Source organism: Lepisma saccharinum, chromosome 22 (assembly GCF_977018435.1).
Source record: "Lepisma saccharinum chromosome 22, izLepSacc3.1, whole genome shotgun sequence".
Classification (NCBI taxonomy): domain Eukaryota; kingdom Metazoa; phylum Arthropoda; class Insecta; order Zygentoma; family Lepismatidae; genus Lepisma; species Lepisma saccharinum.
The window spans coordinates 49,662,328-49,685,945 of record NC_139250.1 but is presented as its reverse complement, the minus strand read 5'-3'; the positions used below and the strand labels follow the sequence as shown (position 1 = coordinate 49,685,945).

At 37.9% G+C, this 23,618-nt stretch overlaps 1 protein-coding gene across 1 annotated transcript in view; it reads left to right on the top strand.

Annotated features, from left to right (window-relative positions):
• Positions 1-3,610: 3,610 nt before the first annotated feature.
• LOC146004755 (uncharacterized) overlaps positions 3,611-23,618 on the top strand; it is a 393,261-nt gene continuing 373,253 nt past the window's right edge. The window contains exons 1-2 of the mRNA XM_083143730.1: positions 3,611-3,721; positions 16,943-17,065. Coding sequence (XP_082999856.1) covers positions 17,059-17,065 — 7 coding nt within the window. The 5' untranslated portion in view covers positions 3,611-3,721; positions 16,943-17,058. The remainder of the gene's footprint in view (positions 3,722-16,942; positions 17,066-23,618) is intronic.

The window sequence follows — 23,618 nt, the reverse complement described above, 5'->3', positions numbered from 1 at the left end:
ATAGTCACTGTCATCAAAGTCTTGAAGATCCTCAATGTTGAAATCTTCGACCCACTCAAGTCCTGCATATGGCAGTTTTTTCATTATGGCATAACCATACAGGCTGTTGGCATCCACATAAAGTATATAGTTCGATGGTCGCACAGAATCATAATCGCGAACACACTTGTTGTTGGCTTTGGCATATCTTTGAGAACATTGTACCATGCCCCCTAGTATACAATTGTTCTGGTCCTGGATCAGATACAATTCTATTTTAGTCTTCAGAAAGATGGCAGACCATGCTAGGCCTGGAGCACTGTAAAAATGGATCGAGTCCAGCTCATAATTTTGCATCGAAGATCTTCTAAATGCTTCGAGTACATCGGCTAAGAGCGTCACATCAAGTAACAAGTATCTCTTATGATAATCACCAAGCGTCTGGCATTTTAAGTTGGTCCATATCAACTGGGCATGGCAATATTCATCATCACTAATTCCTGATGCTCTGAGTTTACTGTTGAAATCTTTTTGCTGTGACAGAGCACACTCGTCAAATTTGGAAAAATCGGTAACATAGTCGTATGGGTATACACCCTTACGCCTAATCAAATTCAGGTCCAAATCCGTAAACATGTCCCATGTGATTTTGAATTGGGCATCAGATAATTGGCCACCCAGAGTAGCCAAGCTAGCCGACAGAAATCTGCATGAATCTAGAAATCTTAAGTGTATAGGCCTGCCATCAACATTGATTATCTTGCTAATAGCAATATATTTTTCGTCATTTTCTGCCAAAATATCTAAATCCTGCTTGTCAAACCCCTCGAATCTGATCAGATGATGAAATCATAATTGGATGCCCCGTGACAAAATATCGGGACAAATGTTGGTCTCCGGATCTTAATATTACAGCTACTACACAGAGCCTTTTCATATTTGCCGTTTAAATGACAATGGTGATGCAAATTGTTATTTGTGTCCGAAAATTCAGAATTGCATACCGAGCATCTCTGTGCACTGTTGAAAACTTCGTTCTGGTCGTCTCTTAAATGCAGCATAGGTGTTGATTTTAATAATATATCATAGACTGTGCGACGGCACTCATTTTCTATTTTACGTGCAAATTTTTTGATAGCATCTTGCCCCATGTATAAGTGTCCTTTACTAATAACACCTTCCTTTGCAACCACATAACAAAAACTAGAAGGTTCATGTAGCTGATACGGTGTACTTGAAGACTCTTCGGGATTTGGGCTGCAGAATGCAAGCGGTTTTTTATTTGATTCAAAATCACAGACTATATATGCTAGGTGCCGCAACAAGGCTTCGAAGTTTTTTAATTTGGCATATTCGTTTGGTTTAGGCATAGCCACATGAACGGGTTTATGGTTGCATTTATTTTAAATGTTCAACCAACTTGTTTTTAGCAATTTTGGTATTGTTTTCATAAACACAATTTACTATTTTTCGACCATCAAACACAGTCAAACATCTTCGACACAACTTGTATATTGCATTGGATTTGCCTAGTTTTTTTCTGACTAAAGCCTGAAGATTGCGTATCAGAGTATAATGGTATGTACCGTCTCTATCAATTAAGAGCAGATCGATTGGGACAGCAGAGTCATCATCAAGTTTGCGGATTCTAAGAGGTTCTATCAAGCAATCGCCACGAGCAGCAGAAAACACATTAATAGATAATGGTCGGCCATTGCTATCTCTGGCCTCTTTTTCAAATTTATCAATATTCTGGACATGCATTGGATATTCTAAGCCATCCATAGCATCATCAAAATCATGTTCGTGCTGTTTATAATGACTTATTCGCTGTGGATGATTTAAAACTGAAAACAAAGCAACCAAAATACACCACAAAAAGCATTTCTGGTCGGTATTTTCTACGTTAACCACAGCTTTTCTGTTTTTGATATTGTCAGGTAAAGGCAGATATGTAGAACCTTGTAGAGGTCTGAATTCAGAAATATTAACATAGAGCCTGTGTGGAGATCCACGAAGACTCCATCCTGATTCTTTAGCAGCAAACTCAGATTGTTTGATAAGCAACTGGTCTATCAACCTGCTTAGTATTTCGTCTCAGTTTGTATTTGTGTATACATGTACAGTTTTTGTTATGTGGGGCTGTGTAAATTTTGTATTGTTTGGTTTCTTGTATTGAGTATACAATTTGAGGGATAGCTTATAAGAGCCGTTTTGTGCGTTTAGAATAGCCTGCACATCAGAATTTACACTATTCAAAAAATTCTTAATATCACATTTTGGCTCTGATACGAAACGGTAATCCCTTAGTTGGCCATTAAATCTACTATCAATGGGTGCTTTGCATGGCTGCTTTGGTGGTCTAGTATTATCAGATGTAACAAGCTTTCTTTTCAGACCAGAAGAAGATGTAGATGGCTGTAGGGACGATGTAGATAGTTGTGCGGAACAATCGCCTATATGCCTATTGAAGTATGCCATGCTTATTTTCTATGGGATTTTGGGCATATTTTAGTGGGCATTTTGCGTTTCTCAGGATCACAATTACGTTGGTGCTTAGCCCAATTAGGGCTAGATATATTCTTATCGCATTGATTACAATATTTCTGATTTGGCATTTTTTGTTTTCGTATTTACATATAATTTCTTGGGGCTCAAATCAAAAACTATATACTTAATACAAAATATCAGTTGGGTTCAGCAGTGTGCTTTGTATACTTAGTGTGTATACTTGGTGTGTTACTATTTTTGGTTTTGGTATTTATATATAATTTTTGGGGCTCGAATCAAAAACTATATACTTAATAAAACTATATACTTAAAAGAACTGGACAAACCCACAGGTGTCTGTCAAGTAGACCGGAAGTAAATATATGTGGGTGTGGGTGTAGGTGTGGGTGGGTGTGGGTGTTGGCACACTGTAGGCAATAAGCTTATATAAGCATCTTGACATAGTTTTAAGTATAGCGAAAACCAATCTGAGGGGGTTCATACTTTTGTGGCGCAGTAATAGTACATTCTATACTACTGAAATATAGGTGTGTCGGTTTAGGAGCCCTATGTTAATTTTGGTGAATTTCTTCAATAAACTTTTTGTGAAAATTGTCACATATTATGATATTGGTGTTCTACAAGCCTTTAAGACATGTAATATTTCTTTTGTTAAATGAAAAGAAGGAATAAAATATCACTCAAATTTCGTTTTGCCAAGTAGATTTGTGTATCCTCCCATACTGAATTAAGCGATGGTTATAAACGAACGGGTGTATTCAAGTTCCATTTAAATGCTATTAATTTTATAATACATTGGGTCTTACCGATGGCGTACTGGTAACGTCGTCACTTTGTAATTAAAGGCTCCCTTGTTCGATACCCGGTGGAAGAGCATAGTGGTTCGGACTTTGAACTATAGGTCTAAGGTCACCTGTGCAGAAAAGTGGACATAAAACAAGAACTCGGTCTTAGTTTTATACTTACACACAAGCATACTGATTATCTTCTTTTACATTTTTAATTTTAGTTTGTTTTCCTTTCAAAGATAAGCCTGAAGCATTATTTCATAAAATTTAAGTGTTCCAAACGATAGATTCTACGAGACGATCTCAAGCAAAACTTCTCCTTCCAGTAAAGGATAAATGCCCAGGCTTCCGTTGTAATAACGGACGTTGCATCAGGATAGGATGGGTATGTGACAACGAAAACGACTGCGAGGACAAGGGTGACGAATCAGCCGAGATATGCTGTAAGTAGAAAATATATTGTTTAATGAAATATGAGAATGTTAGATTTTTATTCGGGACAGAACCACGTATGGACAGGAGAGGCTAGGATAATATCGCGAGAATAGTATAATTTGCGATGTTAGACTGTATTAAGTCCCACTGTAAAATAATGTGCGTAACTTTTAATCTTCTACTAAACGCTCATGGATAATACAGGGTGATTCTTTATGTAGTTTACAACTTCAATAAATTATAACTATTTATTGGAACCACATACAGACTTGGTTTATATGTCATTATGCAGCAAAACACTTCAAGTTTTGACTCACGTAGTGTGTAGTTGCGGAGTTGATCACATGCGGCGCCACCAGTCTATCGTTGAAAATGGCGACTTTCACTGGTGCGGAAAGAGCTAAGTGCCACGGTCTCCAGATTACACTCCACTCGACTTTTTTGTGGAGGTTTGTGAAAGATAGGGTGTACAGTCATGGAAAGTAGTTCTTGGGCTACGAGACCTACGATATCGTAACATCTTAAAGCCTGTTGTCTATGCAACCCAAATAACAAAATTGTTGCTTGGGTTTGCCTGGCGGACCTGGATTCTCGGGAATGATTGAGTATTGAGCGCAGCGTGAGTCATACCACCAAGCCCAGCCATAACAAACAACAGCTGGGTGTCGTGAGACCACCAGAAAAAGTTTCAGGAATTGGTTTCTTAACAACAGCTATTCGTAAGAAAATGTTCTCTTTACTGATATTAGAGTCATTGTCAAGAAAGTTCACTGAAATGGTGGTTTTCGTCGAATCATCATCGCGCAACACACATGCTGTCAACCCAGAAGTCCTTTAAAAAGATTGGAGTTAAAAACAACTACTTGACTAATGATAGGACGAATCGCTATTCATTAGTCCCAACTTAGAATTTTGTGTAATACATGGATCATCATGTCCTATCATCCATTTCATAACTTCATTAATCATCCTCATCGCCTTTGTTGACGCCAAGTGCTAGAAAAGCAATATAAAATAAGCAAAATTACGAAATTAATAAATTACATTTTCAGCGATATCACGCAGCGACTCAGTTGCATGTAGACAAAGTTTCATTAATCGGGAACCAAGGGCCCCCTCGTTGTGCTTCATTGTCATTTTCGCTCCACTTTGCCTGCCGAGATTAACCTGATGTTGATTAATGCACAATCCACAAAGTGCACCAAAGCGGCGCATATTATGAATAGGTAAACTATGTGATATTATGCTAATTTAGAATTTAGTAATAAAATGTGAATTTTGGGGGGGTTCAGTTAAGTGGCTGCACATCCATTACGTAATCGCGATATCATCAAATTGTACGAAGCGTGTCTACACCTACGTAAAGTGTCAGTCCCCGTCATAGGCGTGCGCAGATCCTCTGATTAGGGGGAGATAGCCTTGATGATAGTTCAGGCCGGAAAAGAATAACGTAATTTCATCTCACTTGTTTAAATTTTATTGCATTGATAGGTGTGTTTATATATACACCCCTCTCCCCGCCCCACACACACATATAAATACATACATACATATATATATATATATATACCGTGCGTCCATTTCGATCTGCAGCCGAGAGATCGGGAGAAGCGTGGCGGGCGGCGCAGGCGGAGATGCCGACATTTGCGGCCTGAAATGCCCGCTTATTTTTATGGACATATGCAGACATTTATATAAATATTGCAAAACGAACACTAACCTGTGTTATAAGAGTATGGTTTAAATTTAGTAGCTTAGTGGCTGTATGTGCTGATGATTTTGACACACGGCGTAGAGGTTTGTTTGGATAACTTTCTAACGCTGCCCCAATTTCATCGAGTTCATCGAGGAAGCTCACGAAAACCATTGACTTTTAATGGTTTCGTCGGCAGCGTAATCTTGATACAGTGTTGCACATTCGAAACCTCCAAACGATCCCCATCGACACAAAACTCTTTCAAGGATATCAACTTAAGCAGGACGTTGCTGGTCAAAACTATGATTAAAATGTTTTATTATCTGTGACTCTTATCGTCACTTCTAAAGCGTATTTTTTGTGTATATAATTGCAGAACTTGGATGAATTACAGATGATGAATTATAACCCAGGTTAGTGCTAGTTTTGCAATATTTATATACATGTCTGGATATGTCCGTAAAAATAAGCGAGCATTACAGGCCGCAAATGTCGGCATCTCCGCCAGCGCCGCCCGCCACGCTTCTCCCGATCTCTCGGCTGCAGATCGAAATGGACGCACGGTATGTATATATATATATATATATATATATATATATATATATATATATATATATATATATATACAACACACACACACACACACACACAGACACACACACACATACGTATATACCAACAGTAAAAATCATATAAATTGTCTCTCAAATCTGCGCGTTCCTTTTCCTCCCAACAATTGTTCATGCACTTAAGAGAAAACCTTTTAGCAGCAGTACTTCTCTCCCCAGTAATATAAAATGCATTACAGAAAACAAATGCGAGCAAAGCGACCAATAAATTTTCAGATCCAAATTTTTGCAAAATCAAAACAATGTCAATTTAATATGGGGAAAAAAATTCATGGAGCGCCATATTATTCTCTTTTACAATTTTTTTCATTTAGATCGTTTGGCGTCCAGTGTAACTCCCGCCGACCCCTAGCTACGGCTCTGAACTTGACTAGACTTCAAGAAAAGCAGACATTGCGAGCGAAGCGAGCAAGATCATTTTACAAAAGGTATTTATATTTGTATAAAATTTGAAATCAAGGGGGCAATTGCAGCTCTGTCCCCCCTCCCCCCCCCCCGCAGGTGCTCTTGGCAGTCTGGAAGAAATAATGCAAGAAAGACGTGAAAACAAAATCCATCTTGAGTATCCTTTTGTCCTGCTACTCTAAATTCTGCTACTCTTGCTTTCCTTTACTTCCATGTTTGCCCCCTAAAATTGATTTCCGTTCAAGGTTGTGGGGGGCTGTGGTTTCGCCACTGCACCCCCTTCCCCCGTAGTTGCCTTGAACTTTCATCGGCTTGAAAATACTTAATTTTCTTTAAGAGTATAATATAGTTTAATAACGGCGATAGGATTCATCTATCCTAAATTTCTAGGTGAAAATATAATAATATAGGGGCATAGATGTCTGAAAGGGAGGCAAGGATTGCCACATCTTCCCCTTAGAAAACGAAAGTCAACCAAAAAGTACGTTCTCACATGTATAATTTGATTTCAGTCATAATAATTTACATTAATTATTATAATGAGGATGCAGGAATGCGATAATGCAACACTATTATCGGGGTAATATGCCCCATGGAAAAATACCTTGCTTGTCTCTTCGTGGAAAAAATCTGCAGACGTCCATGATTAGGGGTGCATTTGCCCTACCCCTGGCCCCATGGGCGCACGCCTATGATCCCCGTGATGGAATATGTAGCGCAAATCCAGGGTTTTAAGATCAAATTTGTTTTGTTTTTATTAGTAATTACCTCAGTTTTCTTCCTCTGAAGTTAAATTATTCATGACGACGATTTATGATTACATTAAAGACATGAATGAACATGAGTGTTTCATTGGAGATGTTCCTCTACTTCCGTCATTTTATCACTAATATATTTCTTTAATATACAATAATAAGTCAAAACTACCTAAAAATAAATATTATTTTGCATTTTCACATGCATATGTTTTTTTACGGATAGTGTGTGAACTGGCACCTGTTTATTTAGATTGTTCTTTATGTTTCGTGTGTAGTTAAAGATAGGAAATATGCTTGAGGAACGATTAGGACTATAAGAATTCCGTCCGTGACGGGAGTGGTTAGCACAGTGCGCTACGATGTCTGATGTCCTGGGTTCGAATCCCGTCGTGCGTATGGGTGTTCTTTGTGAGTGCCTCTTCATCATTTCATCATATTACTCATCCTCGTCGTCGCGATAAGCAAGAGCTGAAATAAAAACGACGCTAAATAAGAAAATAAAAAGACTTATAAGAATCATTCTTATTTCCGGACGTGTCCTGCATTTTATAGTTGTCTGGCCTCCGGAAGGAATTTGAAAGAAATCTCAAATGTCTTATACGTATTTTGAGCATCACGTAACTTCAAATTAGATGGAGAAACAGAAAAACTGAGGGAAGTCTAAGATAACGTGGTTCCTTGGAGAAGTATGCTTAAATCAAAGAGTGTGCATGGTTGCTACTGGATGTTCGGAAAAACAATTACAATCCCAGCTCAGAAATTATTTCACGATTTTCTAGATCCGAAAAAGTCCGGATATATGTATAAAAATGCTTACTTTGTGAAGTTTTATCGATATAAGTGTCGGTAATTTGTTCGAAGTAACAAGTAATTTTTCTCCTTATTGGAGAAATAAGGCACACAATTCTGTATTTTTCCCAGTGTATAGTAGTTTTTTTACATATTAATAAACAAAAACTTCCAGACTTTGTTTACTAAATTGTGAATTTTTTCCTTCCCGAATTCATGGATTGTTTTCTCTTCCTGGCCCCACATCGACGAAAAACGTTCTGTCTTACATACACAAGTTGAAATCACATACAGCCGTGCTATTAATTAGCAGTTGAGGAATTTTAAACTCAATCGTTCACTTCAACATTAATTTTTGAGCTGAAGATGTCATATTCTCGTTATATGCTAAGATGTCCTAGTAACCTATTATATTCACTGCAAATGCGTTCGTGTCCAACATTTTGAGACAATTTGTCCTACTTTCCTCTGAAGAATGATCTGATAGCCCTATGTGTGATGGGAACTGTTTTTACTTAATTCCTGATATAATTTATTCCAGCATTTCCTTTAACTTCTGTTACCTTGTTCTTACCTCCAATGCTTACACAACTTTTCCTTCGTGCTCGAACTTTGGGTTCAGAAATGTTTACAACACCCCCATCTCCCACGTGTAAATAGCAGGCAACAACACTCTAGAAAACCACAATGTATACAACTTGTTTACTACATATTTTACGAAAATATTAGAATGTTAGCTTGATATAACTATGGATTGGAACGAACGAAATAAAATACCTGTTTCATACGCACACTGGAACGAGCGCAGGCCTGCTGTGAGTCACTCTGGCAGTGAAGGTCACTGATCGAAGCTGTTGGTGCTTGCTTACTACAAGCAGGCGCCTTATCTTTCCTCAAGGAAACACGGAAATCTTAGTTACTTTCTTTCGCCAGACTAATGGTGAACATTTACAGGAACGTAAGGAGTAGTATCGTATTCTATTGGAATTAGATTTCGTGGTGTTTAAAAGATATCATAACAATATGTAAATCTCTTTTGTGACCTACACTGAACTTATTTTAAAGTTTCATTGACATGTGAAAGAGGAAATTTAGAGATCCTTCTTCCTTACGATTTCTAAACAACCGAAGAGTGTGGTGAACGTGAAACTACTTATTGTTCGTATCAACGATATGTATTATACAAATGGTCCTTAATCAAAAACCCTATTACATCACAGGAAGTGATGTTTAAAACAAATCAACTACGTATCCAACGTAACCAATATTCAGATTGATTCCAAGCTTCTGTTTGGGTTATTTTGTGTCGCATTTTTACCTCTTGCGATAATCGCGACGACGAAGATGATGGGTAATGATACGAATGCAATGCTACATCTAAGCCTCAACAGGTTTCAAAAATGGATCCTCTGGCTTTGGAGATAGTTACGGTGAATTTGATTTTTATTTATTTTCATTTGGTATTTTAAGTCTACTTTATGCACACAAAGGCTAATCGAGACTACATCTACAGTTTAAAGTGGGATCCTAACCAATGTGTCTTTACCGGGTATCGAACAGGGGACTCCTTGATTACAAGGCGACTCCTCTACTACAGCGCCATCGGGAAGGATGAGAGAGAGAGAGAGAGAGAGAGAGAGAGAGTGAGAGTTACGGTGACTACGATAATGAAGAATTGAAAGTAGCTAAACGCCTAAGCTATTCTTTTGTCAATATTGGAATTGTTAATGAATGTTATGAATGTCAGTTCAAATTGAAAAAAAATAAACTAACCAGAGTGTCGTTACAAATCGTTAATTTTTCTCTTTCCACACATTACTTTGCTACTATGTAGATATTTGCATGCTAAGATGTAGAAAGTGCTGCATTTTCAGTGTTTGGAATTTCGATTTATTTCTGAGAATGGAGTGAGTAGTGGGAAAAGGATCACCTCAAATGTTTGGATTATACCTCCCCGCCAAAAAAAGACACAAAATATATCGGCTGTTGTTCTTATAAGGAAATATAACATGTATGAATTGTGTCCAGAAATATTGGAGCCTATTCACATCCCTACGGAACTTGGAAGAAAGCCCACGTAGAGATTGGGAAGTTTTGTTACGACAAAATTGGGATGTATAGTAAATTAAAATGCAAAGTCCTACCTTGTGCTTTGCACCAAGCCATGAAGGCGTATAGGGGATGTGGAGTTAGGGCCCCACGCTTTCTTCATCAGGCCGAAGGTGGGAATGATGTGATCAGCACCACGCCCCTGGCCACCATACCCCCCCTTCCGCAGCGTTTCCTCTTGGTACCGACTTTATACGACGCTGGGTGGGCACCGAAGCAGCTTGAACAGGTGGACAAAATCCCGATTATCCCCCGTCGGGGATCGAACCCAGATCTCTCGCATGGTAATAAAACGCCATAACGACTGTGCTACTGCGGCACATACAGTAATTAAGGCAAGAATTGTTTTACCGTTTGTTCAACGTTTTTAGGGGAATCATTTTCGGAGATATAACGTGTAGCTCTTGTCGGTTCTGCGACCAGGGTTGAGAAAAGGCGATTTTCTGACGAACAACATTCCACCTGACAAGTCACGTGACTTTCCTACATTTCCTGTGCCTGTTGGCTTTTGCATGAAAGACGAGTTGCTCTTGAGACAGACAGAATCACCCGATCACCTAATGGTGCAATGTGTGTTGCCTACCCTTCCGGCATTATTTACTGCCATTAAAGTCTTATGGGGAAGAACTTTTTTCCACCACTGTACACCTCTCCCCTACCTCATAATCTTCATAAACTTCAAGATCGCATCACAACAGCCATCGCTAATGTTACCCCTGAAATGCTGGTTAATGTTTGGCAGGAAATTGACTTTCGTTGGGATGTGTCCAGGATGACCAACGGTGCACACATTGAATCATAACAGATTTCTAATAAAAAACTTGAAGTATTTTGCTGCATAATGACATATAAACCAAGTCTGTATGTGGTTCCAAAAAATAATTATAAATTATTGAAGTTGTAAACTACATAAAGAATCACCCTGTAGTAGCTAAACAAATTATACCCGAAGAATATAGACAATGCTAACATTTACGCCAGTCTCCAAACTATTCCCAAGCTCCGTTAGTCATTATATCCATTAAAACAAGACCTACATGCGGTACAGAAGAATACTAAAGCATTGCATTCACCTACTGAACAAAAATAACAGTAATTATTCAAATCTCTACAACACAAATTCCAACCCCAACAAAATATACGTAATACGCTAGCAACTATCTCAATACAAGCAATAATACGTCAAACATCACACTCCCGAGGCTTAATATAAGAATCGTCCAAAACCGTAGATCAACTTATTAGAGCCTCTATATGCGTCCTTGTAATCACAAATGAATAAAAATACTGATATATTATGTAAAACAATCGTAGGAAGATACAAAATGAAATAATTAATGCTTATATTTTCATAAAGGTAAAGGTAAGGTAAAGTGTTCCCCTGTGCATAGCACCACGCCATGAAGGCGTATAGGGGGTGTGGGGGTAACGCCCCACACTTTCTTGATCCGGTCGTGAGTGGGGGTGATGTGATCAGCATCACGCCCCTGACCGCCTTTACCCCCCAGGGTTTCCCCCAGGTACCCATGCTATTCGACGCTGGGTGGGCGCCGGGGCCGCTTCCACCGTTAGAAAAGTTCCCGGATTTGAACCGGTCGGGGATAGAACCCGGGACCTTGAGCATGGTAGTCAGACTTGTTACCATAAGGAAATATAAATAATACTCATATTCATTTACAATTTTAAAATATGATACCGAACAACATAGGCAAAGAAGCAAGCAAGTTATAAAAACAGATATAATTCAAAGTGAATCCACTCAGACTCAGACTATAGATTATACTCATGTATTTTTTTAAACCCTTGAATAAAAGTACTCTAAAAAAAGCAAATATCATCCTCATGAGAGTTAACATCAAAAACAATAACAAAGTAATTACGAAAAATATAAAGCCACAAGTATAAGAACAAATAAATACTACGGCTTCTCAGGCAGCCATTGTTAAAAATATATCATAAACTTAGCAAAATTAAAGAATATGATTTTACATTTAACCTTAATAAAATAATAAATCTCCGAAACACCTAAAATATACCATCTCATTACTATAAATAAAATAAAGAAAAACAGCTGAAAGATAAAACCACTGAACACAATTAATAACTAAATATTTGAAGTATTATAAAAAATACACAATGATAATTTAACAGTACATATGAATTAAAATAATCATTGCCATGTGAACGAAAAACAGAATCCATAAAATAAGAACTCATATGCTTCATAGATACACAGGAAATAAAATACTAATATTTTTTTATTAATAACCATATTATGAGTTATGCAGAAATTTAAAATTAATACTATAAACTCGACTCCGTATATTTATTAAAATTTTCGAGAATTATGTATAATTAGTACGAACCATCCATGCTAATGAGCCTTATTTTTCTTAGTCAGCATATTTACACATGAAATAAGGAACATACTCTATCACGAAACATATCTTTATAACCTTACTTCATCTATTTTAGCAATCATTATAATAATAAAATAGCAAAATAATTCATAGGATATTACACTGCGGAAAATTGTCATTATGAGGATGAAACGTAATCAAGAAGCTCTTCTCAGCTATTTCCTATTAGGCAATAGCCCAGTTCAGTGATTCCGAGGAGAATTCGTATCACCCTTACTCGATTCTTTGCTTTTATTATTTCTAATAATATCTATTTTAAGAGTAATATCTATAGTACACCAACTTATTCTACTTGAAACAGGATCCAATAAGCCAATAAACTGAACAGACGAGTATTACCATTAATTAGGCTATGCCAAACAACAAGCCAGAACCTGCAGAATACAGCATCCCAAGGACCACCACAGTATTTTATTTCCAGACACCAAAAACATAGCTAAAATACCGGTTACTGGAACAGGAAATCAAATGAAGCAACGACTACTGTTCGAGAATACACGACTCTCTACAGGGACGTACGACTCCAACTCAGCCTCGCTTGGAATCCACTTCTCGCGAAAGTACGACACCAGGCAATTCTTATATTGGGATATATACCTAAATAATCCAAGACATGGTTTAAAGTCTGACAGTTAATACACACATGTTTAACCTCAAGCTTGATCTCTACTCAACAACCATTCGAGAACAGCACATGTGGTGTAGTACCGCGACAGTTAGGAGAAAGACATCTAGATCATTACAAGACATATCCCTACCTGTCAATTAGAAGCGGGGTGTAAGACTGACAAGGCTCTGGCGTCAGGTCTAGTATAATCCTCTCTAGGATGTGTTGTGTCATCATCCTTAAGTGTTCGTGAATGTCCTTTCATCTGTCTCATCACATCACCATTCATCTCAATCGTCGCGATTTGTCAAAAGTTGTAGAAAGCGACGTAAATAACCCAAATCAATTACTCAATCAGTCAATTAGAAGCAAAGGACATCTTTGAGTTACTCCTACAAGAGGGACTGATATTCCCTAACAAACAAACACGACTTGGTATTGACTTCTGACTTCCAATTAACATTCACTGTAGATGATATGTATGATCTCGAAACGTTGGACTCTAACGCCTATTAACCTGGCTGGTAACCCTAAAACACTTTTTTAAAACTCTCGATATCTGACATTTTTTCCATAGTGTACTTCATGTGGGAAACACTGCTCACGACCGCCATTTGTTGAATAGTCTGGTATTTTTTTTCACTCCTTCAGGTCAATGTCTACACACACTCCGGTACGAGTGGCCGAGTACACTAAAATGATAACTTTCTGATTAAGGACCAATATTAACTTCTCATTTGTTAATGTGCCAATGAAAGAAAGTTATATACATCTAAGTAAATTTAGGCATTGTGTCTTGTTTTGGTGTAAACATAAGAGTAGGTGTCTATATCCATCCGCTGTTATATTCCACGGAAATTCTGGTACTTCATGTACTTTGGATCTACGGACAAGGTTGAGAATGTTTTGGAAGTGTCCGAAAGATAGGAGGTGTCCCACGAAGAGAAACGTTACGGTGACGAATTACCACCGGAAGTGAAGTCCTCTTTACGTAATTCGCTTCCAACACGTACACAGAATCTCGAACACACCCCATACGTCCTAACCCCCCGTTGGTATACGTGTGAGAGCGGCGCTCACACTGGGTTGTAAGTTTTTCAGGCCGAGATAACGATATCACTTTCTGGTCTTGTGTAGCTGTATTTTGGAATGTCTATGACCAAGTGACGCCAGTTATAGGTTGTGGCATTGTTCTCTGTCTGCGCAGATATGTCATTTGCATGACAGTCCGTGTTTTGTGAGCGCAGCGTTCACATGTAGCTATACAAACCCCGTAACCATTTTTTCATGCATATTGTATATCTGTGTTAACTGAATTCGAGTTGTATCACTGATTTCTCTTTTGATTCTACGGTAATTATTTATTTGACTTCATTCACTTGTTACTGTCAATATTTCTGGCTAAATGGACTTTGAAACCTAATTTTCGTTACGAATGAACAATACAGTTTCGATCATTGCTTGTTCAACCGAGTGGTGACAAAAAGAGAAGACCTGGCCCGGGTGTTTCATTCTCATGGCTCAGGTGATAATGTTGTTGAGGAGTTTTTGAAAAGCGAAAATGAAAGCAACACGGATCAAACTCCTTGGAGGATGAGTCTATTTTACATGTTCTTTTCCCTCAATATATTGGGCGGATGAAGCTACGAAGTAGAATGTAGACATGTCTCTCGTCAACACCTAATAAATTATTGGACATACTACCAATTTTGGGAAATTAGTTCACATCAAAAGTAAATTCGAAATAAAATTATAAAAGTTGTTGTGTTTTCCGTGATATATTGTCTCTCACATTAGATTATCAGTATTATTGCAATAAAAATATAATTTTGTTATTATGTAATAAATAAAATAAATGTTGACATGTAAGTGATATATGTTATGCAATATACGTATATTCTAAAATTATGTTAATGTGATAAATGTAAAATGATATTTGAAAAGTGCCAAACACCATGAATTTTTTATTTGAGCACAAAGCCAACATGTATAGCAACCGCGTTACTCTGAAGCACGCATACCAACTGAGGGTTAACAGGACAAGTAAAAACTAATAATAATAACAATAGCAAATTAATATCGTGGAAATCGTGTAATTCTAATTATTATGAAATTTTTGATTGGATACATACCCTAAAACCAACAGAAAAGATAATTCTCAGGAAGTTCATTGGAACTCCTCTACGATAAATATATTAATTTATCAAAATTTAAACTGGTCAAAATTTCGGGGATCAAATATTTGTAAGTCTTAAGAATATAACCATTAAAGAAATTAAATATAAAGAAAATTCACACACTAAAATAAATATTTATAAATAAACTAGTGACATATTGAAACATAAAAATTAAAGCAAACCTCCTTCTGGGGCTATACTCCACATTAAACTCAAAAATTAGTTCAAATTTCCACTCAGAAATATCTATAGATTCAGCAAGGGGCTCCATATGCGAAAGCTGAAAAAAATGTCATTGTATTCCTCAAAAGGTTCTTAATGACATTTTGATTTTACACCCATTCGGCGCTCTGGATTTGTCCGCCACCTTAGAAAGCTTGCAGAATAAAATCTTGATTTTTTTTTTAAAAAAATATCTCGCTTGGAAATAATTTTATGGCAATACAGGTTTTGACGAAAATAATCAACATAATAGTCTCCCTCAGCATTTTCTTCTGCGTGCTAGAGGAAAAAATACATTGTTGTAGCGCATACACAAAAACAGACACACACACACACACACGTGCACCCCTCTCCCATAAACACACACTTTCAGGCACCCCAGCACAAGTACACAAAACACACACACATACACATACTCAAATAGGCCATATTTAGATAGTACTTGTTAAAGGGAGGTGAGCGACGAAGTTTGTCTACCCACCACACGCATACATTCGGGAGTGCTTGAAGAGGCACAGACGTCTATTGGACGAATATGGTTTATCCCGTTTTTGATTGAGTTGGTGTTTCACTTTATGAACAGTATGGCTAATCGGGACTGAACCTACAGTTTAAAGTGGGATCCGAACAAATTTGTACCTCCACCGTGGTTTATCCCGTTTATCTTTCCTTTCTTCTTTGTTTAATTTTGCAAGTTGTCTTGATTCCACAGGTGTCTTCCACAGACATTCTGCAGGTTCAAGTACCAGGGCTGTTTGGTGGTCATGAAATATACATTTACAAATATTGCAATAAGTATAATTGAATGAGTTGAAGTGTAGGGTAAAAATGCATATTAAGAGACTGGAATATATAAACATTTTGTAGAAAGTAAGGTAAAATTTAATTATGTTGATAGTGAATAGTTTTGGTTGAGAGGAAGAGGAATATGAAAAATACTTCAATAAGAATGAAATATTCTGGAAGCCCCAGGTAGGGTATGTCCTGGGATACGTGTGTTAAAATATAGGCTGAAGAAGTAATTATTGTTTGACAAAGTGTTCAAGTTAATGGTTAAGCGTGTATGTAATGTTGCGTTGTAAAGATGTAAATTGATTGATTGATTTATTTAGTTTATTTTACTTCGCGTTTTGTGCCTCTTGGCTAATTTGCGAAGATGGGGATGAGTGATGAAATTGATGAATGGACATTCACAAAGAACCAAGCCCGACCGGGATTCGAACCCGGGACCCTTGGCGTCGCAGCGCTATGTGCTAACCACTCGGTCACAGGGTCGGGCGTAAAGATGCAAAATTTAAGTTAATTGGGTGTTGTGAAAACATGCTTGGGTTACAATCCTCTGGGTTACAGGTTCGATTCCTTTGAATCCTATCTTGAGAATTTAGTTTTCGAATAATCTTTATGTTGTTTCCTCCAGTGAGGACGGAATATCCATCTTGGGCATTCAAGTGTGGGACAGGACAAGCCATTCCATACATAGGTATTTGCGACACAGTCAATGACTGCGGAGACAACAGCGATGAAGAACCAGAAATGTGCAGTAAGTAAAAATATCATTAATATGACACTTTAAATAAAACTAAGTATCATTTAAAAATAAACAAAAATATACAGGAGGCAAATTAAAAGTAATGAACAACAATATTTTAGAAATCAGAATACATCAATCCACGCAAACAAAGTAAATCATCGCAAAATACGGACTTTAATGAACGCGTCCAGGTATTATGATGTCGTTAGCTTCTATCGCGTGATAATAAGCACTTGTTTCAAAATGGCTCACAGTGATGTTTCGTTTTGACGACGTGCTGTGCTTGAGTTCCTTGTTAAAGAGGAAATTCCTGCTGCTGAAATTCAGAATAGACTTCAGCGTGCGTATTGCGATGAATGCATGAGTGCTAGCAGTGTTAGAAGATGGGTAAAACATTTTAAAGAAGGTGACACGAGCATCAAAGATCAGCTTCGGAGCGGTCGCCTACGAACTTCCTCCAAGGAACGCAACATGGAAAGAGCTGACAAGATCATTAAACGAGACAGACGGGTCACTGTGGATACAATTGCAGCAATACTTCAGATAGGACACACCGCTGTGCAGTAAATGATTGCTAGTTTTTTGCTAATGAAAAAAGTGTTACTGCTGTATCCCATGTTTATTGACGGCAGAATGCAAACTGCAACGATAAAAAACCGCTCAAAAACTTCTTCAGAGATATCACAATGAATGTGATGATATTTATTAAGTGTTGCGACCAGTGATGGAAGCTGATTCCATCATTATGAACCGGAAACAAAGCGGCAGAGCATGGAACGGCACCGTTCCACTTCGCGTGCAAAACTCAAAGCCGTCTGCTGCAAAAGTTATGGGCGTCGTCTTCTTGGATGCAGATGTGTGCATTCTGGTTGAATTTCTTGAACCTGGTGGGGGTGTCTTCCCGATGGCGCATTGGTAGCGTCGTCGCCTTGTAAACAAGGGGTCCCGGGTTCGATACCCGGTGGAGGCACATAGTGGTTCGGATCGCACTTTAAACTGTAGGCCCAGTCCCGATTAGCCTTACTGTGCACAAAGTAGACTCAAAACACCAAATCAACCAACCAATCTTGAAATTGGGAAAACCATAACTGTTCGCCGATATATCCAAACACTTCAAAGATCTATCATGCATTGCAGGATAAACGTTCTGGCAAGAAAATCATCCTTCAACACGATAATGCAATCTGGCACTCTGCTCAGTTTACAATGGAGGAAATTGGGAAAATAGGGTGGAAACTTCTGCCTCTCTTTATCTTCTGATAACCCAGGTACGTATGGCATGCATACTGTGTCATTTGAGCCAGCCAGCCCTTTTACTTCGCTGTTTGTCTGTTTTAATTATGGCTGGTGGATACCTATTGGCTTTCATTGTACAGTGACGGACACTTCCGGGTTGAAATGAATACTACTTTGATTTTCAATGAAATCGTTACAATCCAGCAGTATCCGTGGCTGTACGTATGATGTCTTAATATATATGTTCGTGTATTGCCGTTTTTGAGCTCATTATTTTGGCCGTTTAGCTAAGGGAGTGGACTACATGATTGTTTGTACGATGGGGAGTTGATTTGTAGTGTAAGTATATCCCGATGTGTGTTGGCTTTCGATTCACAGCTGTTTATATTTGATTTCCGATTTTATCTACCAGGCCATCTAGGAATGGCAAGCGTTTCTTTGTTCCTTTTCCACTGTAAACCTAATTTATTGATATATGATTTAAGATGCTGCATGAGATCTAGTAGTTTGTCGTCTCCATGCAGGGTCGGCGGATGGGGGGAGGGTGGCGAACCGTTTAACCGCCCAGAGCGGCAAATTTTCAGGCGGAAAAACTTGAAGAGAAGAAAAAATAAGCCTAAAAAACTTGAAAGTTATAATATTATATTATATAACTTGGAAGTTAATATATGCCAACCCACCGTTTAAAAGAAACATATCAGTAGTCTCACGTTAAAACCACTGAGTGCCACAAGGTGGGATAGCAGATTCGATGACTCAACTCCGTTGAGATATCAAGTGGGATAGGTCTACGATGCGCTCCTTCGAAAAATTGGCGACAATAAAACTGACCAAATGGTCGCACATCTTCCTCAGTGTATTACAAACCAGTTGTGTAGCTTTACATTCTTTGCTCACTAGTTATCTGGTATAACTTTTTACTCCACGTAATGTAAGGAGCAAATGTCTTCAAAACATTAATCTACGATGTGTTAGATGCTGTTAGATGGTTTCTTGCAACATATCAGCGCTTTGAAAAAAGCAGGAGTGATGAAAAATTTCAAAGTTTCTGAGACTCCACTTGGCAGCCTGGCAGTGCCTCCCTCCCTCCACTCGTGGAGGCGTCGGGGGGCGGCGACCTGTGAGTCCCGGTTGATTAGAAAGCATTGGCATTGTAGATGATCCAAAGATATACAACACTGTACAGAGCCGGAATCGAAAGAAGCAGCAGATTCAGTAGGATCCACAAAAACGGTACAAAGTTGATTTATATTACCAGGTCCTAGACGATTATTTTAGCTCTAAGAGAAATATTTGAGCAGCTTAAACATCATAGTGAATTTTCAATTTATTTTATGATATTAGTAAGCATAAATGCATACCATCTGATATTTTATCTGAAAAGTGTAGAAACTTGCCGGAATGTTAACACATGAAAACTACTGAATTAAACGACGAACTAATAGTGCTTTCGGCTATAATTAAACAATTTCACCAAAGGAGACTTTAAACTGATGAAAGGTCATAAATGTGCACATAATGTGCGTGTAGGACTTCGAATTTATTAACATTGTCGTTAACCGTGGCAAGTGGCGAAAAATATTTTTTGGAGGGGGGAATTAAGACTAATAAAAATACCATCTTCGGTCAATCATGTCTGAAACACGCTTGTTTCCATTTTATGCAAGATATCAGCATTATAGGAGAACAAAATATTGTCTGCAGAGGTAAAGATAAAGTTCCCTGTGCAGTAGCACCATGTCATGGAGGCACATTTAGGGGATGTGAAGGTACGGGCGAACACATTCTCGATCTCGGCCATTTTGTAGGTGATGTATTCAGTATCACTCTCCGGCCACCTTTACTTCCAAGGTTTGCCCCCAGGTACCCATTAATTTGAGCCAGAGCCTCTTTATGCGGGGAAAACGCAGGTAAGGAATTCAGACCTTAGGTCACCCACGCGGGAGATCTGGGAATATTACATGTAATTCTTTTAAAAATCCAATAATATATCACAGACCTTCAACGGTAAACATATGAAGTTAAGCTTTCATTTCTTTCCTAATACTTGTTACATTTATGATCCGTTTAAGAGAGAGAATTTTCAATAAAATGTAATAATAATTTTAAATTAGTGAGGCATGTTTTAAAGTTTAACTGTGATCCAAAGAGATATCCTTTCGTGTTTAATAGTATAGAAATAGCGTAACAAGTCTCAGTATTTATTTTATAGTTTGATGTTTTACTTAGGAATATATTGATTTTCAATTTCACGTTGCTGCGTAATGACGGCGGGGCGTTCGAAAGGGAGCGGCGTCTGCCGCAACCGCCCAGGGTGGCAAAATGACTAGCGCCGACCCTGTCTCCATGTCGCCGAATCACTAGTGTGATTACATCCTAACCTATGTCTTTAGCTTCCTTGTGCTTTGGGTGAGGACTGTCTGTTCGAAGTGTTCCATGTTGCAAAGTATTGCCAATAGTAGTGAATCTATAATCAACATACCCTATTGTTGTTGGTAAACTCCAGTGTATCTTTGGAAGTATGTCGTCTTGATACATAGGAAATGTAAGTCTTTGGAGGCTTCAACAGTGAGTGTTGTTCTATCTAACTATCGATCGAAGGGTGTTTCTGGTTTGTGAATTTTTGTAACTCATATAGATGTAGTCGTTTACTGTAGAGTGGTATCAGAACCATTCCTTTTGAGTCTGCCATGTATTTTTAACTTGTTGATGGCACTGGCTACTTTTCTCTCAATGTTGGGTGACGGATCTTTCTTTAGTTATCTGTGTCTACAAGGTTTCATTGCTTTTTACTATATTCAGCCGTATCCATTATTACTTTTGCGTTTCCTTTATCTGCTGGGAGATTCTTTAGAGACTGGCCTTTCTCAGAGCTCTAAGTGCTACTGTTTCTGTTTGGCTGACATTTCGTATTGGCGATTTGGCTTTTTCCAGAGCGGCATTGACTTTCCACCTGTACTCCCTTATGATGGTTTACGTTTGTGTATTGCCGATTCAACTGCTGCCGTATTATCTAACTTGGATATGTGTGTCGGGCTAGAGCATAGTCAAGACCTTCACTTAGGACTTGAATTTCTTCCTGTGTCAATGTACGATATGACAAAATGAATGCTGTCTTGGTAAGGTTCACATCGGTGGTGTAATTATGTATTTCGGCTTCCTGTATTAGTTTTGAGCGTTTTCTTGTCTTGGTGTTTTGTTTGTTACACTTTAGCCTTTGTGCGTGTTTATGAGGATTTGCTGAGTGTTGTACACTGTCAAAATACTCTGCTGAAAACTTCCATTCTTTTTCGTACTCTTTTTTACGTAGCTGCAATTGTGACTTTTTATACCTGTGATGGTTAATCCTACCTGAGAGAAGGTACTGATTAGCTGAAAATTCTAGTTTTCTGAACTTGTAGTTATTGTTCGGGGTACTTAGATTCTTTAGGAACTGGATTCTGTTTTCTGCAATTACAGGGAAATCTAAGGGAGTTTTCATGCTTACAATATTTGATTAGAGTTTTTTATAATATCAGAAATCCAATATAATTCCGAGTCCTAATTGATCTCTGAATATTAGTGAGATATCAAAGAAATCTGTAGTAAAACAAAAGATTTGTGTTAGGCTCCATTTCCACTACCTATAAACGAGTGAAGAGTAGCGTTAAGATGAGTATAGTTTAGGGAACTTTGCCTAGTACCGACCCCCTAAGTTTTTTTCGAATTTACATAGAAGTAAAAGGGTGAATGATAAAACTAATAAAGTTAAAGAAGAATGAAGGAACATTAAATACTTGGCTTGAAGAGACATTAACAAAATATGGTTTATGTTCCTTAAAATAAAAAAAATAAGAAATTACCAAAAATGTAATTCACAAGAACCGTTTCCCAGTACCGGACAGGTATAGAAAATCACATTTATTTTTAAAATGAGAGACATTTTCAATACAATGTGATTGTGATCAACTTTATTTAGTACTTTTGCGTGAAAATTAAGAAATTAGGCTGACAACTAAAGCAACATGTACACTCAAAAGATTACAATGTTAAATTTAACATATTTGGACATTTGGGCTAAATAGGCCAACACAAGAATTTTCTACATGCAATAATCACATCTGTGAAATGCAATGTTAACCTATATAAAATGCAATGTTCTCTTGATCCGTACATTCAACATGTGCCCAACCCTTGCATGACATGCACTGAACCCACTCCTCGTCGGTTGTTTCAAGACAAATAATACACTCTGTTTTTTCATCTGATCTCCTCTTTCTATTCTGTTCTTCCTTTGAATCGAATTTCAGCTTTCTTTTGCATGCTTCAGCTTCTTTCGCCTTTGTACCGTTCTCATCTATCACAGTTCCAGTTTCTTCTATCACCATATGCCTAACATGGCCTCATCTTGACCTTGTAGAATGTGCTGCTTCTTTTGCTTCTTTAATTTCTTTCCTTGTCTCCGCCTTCTTCTTTTTCTCTTTCAATCTCTGCTCTTTTTCTTCCAGCATTTTCTTACAAGGAGTGGAAGTAAGAATTTCGCTTTTTCACTTCTTCGTTTCCTCATTGTTGATTTCATGATTTATTTTCCGACAAGTCTGAACATGGAGAGATCTGTTCCACTACTGTCAGAAATTCGTTTCAAGTAGATGGCATAGGCGTGTCAACTCTGAAATAAGGTACGCCTTTGTGATCAGGGAGAGGTTCAAGTTCAGGAGTGATTGACCTCTTTGGAGTTGGTGTTGCGGATGACGACGTTCCAGAAAATGAATCAGAAGGTTCTGTGTCCTCAACAGTAAACTTAGGTGTAGGTTCTAGGGCGTCTTCTCGTGCGTCTCCATTGAAGAATGATGCTGCGACGAAGTCCAAATCAATAAAAACGTTCTTATTCAGAGGGTGTAACCCCGTACAAGTGAATGCAGATCTTGTAAGATCCATTCTGCAAATGGATTTAAATGCAAAATGAAGTAAACCAGCGGCATAATTCACAATTATCTTCAGTAGAGCATACATCCTCACCCAGGAACTGCATGTATCGTTATATGATGCTTTGAATTGCCTCATTACTACCCGGTCGAGGGGCTGTAGCTTATGCGTTGTGTGAGGGGGAAGACTAACCATATGCACATGATGTTCTTTAGCGTAGAGTACAACATAGAGGTCCTTGTGTGAACTGTGCCCATCTAATACACATGTATTGACCTTTAGAATGTATACATTCATAACTTTATCATACATTTCATTGGATCACATTTTCACTACATCTCATTACAAAGCTTTTCCTTCTGAATTTAATTGATATACAAGATACACTATTTCATGGAATGAATCATGATACAATACTTAA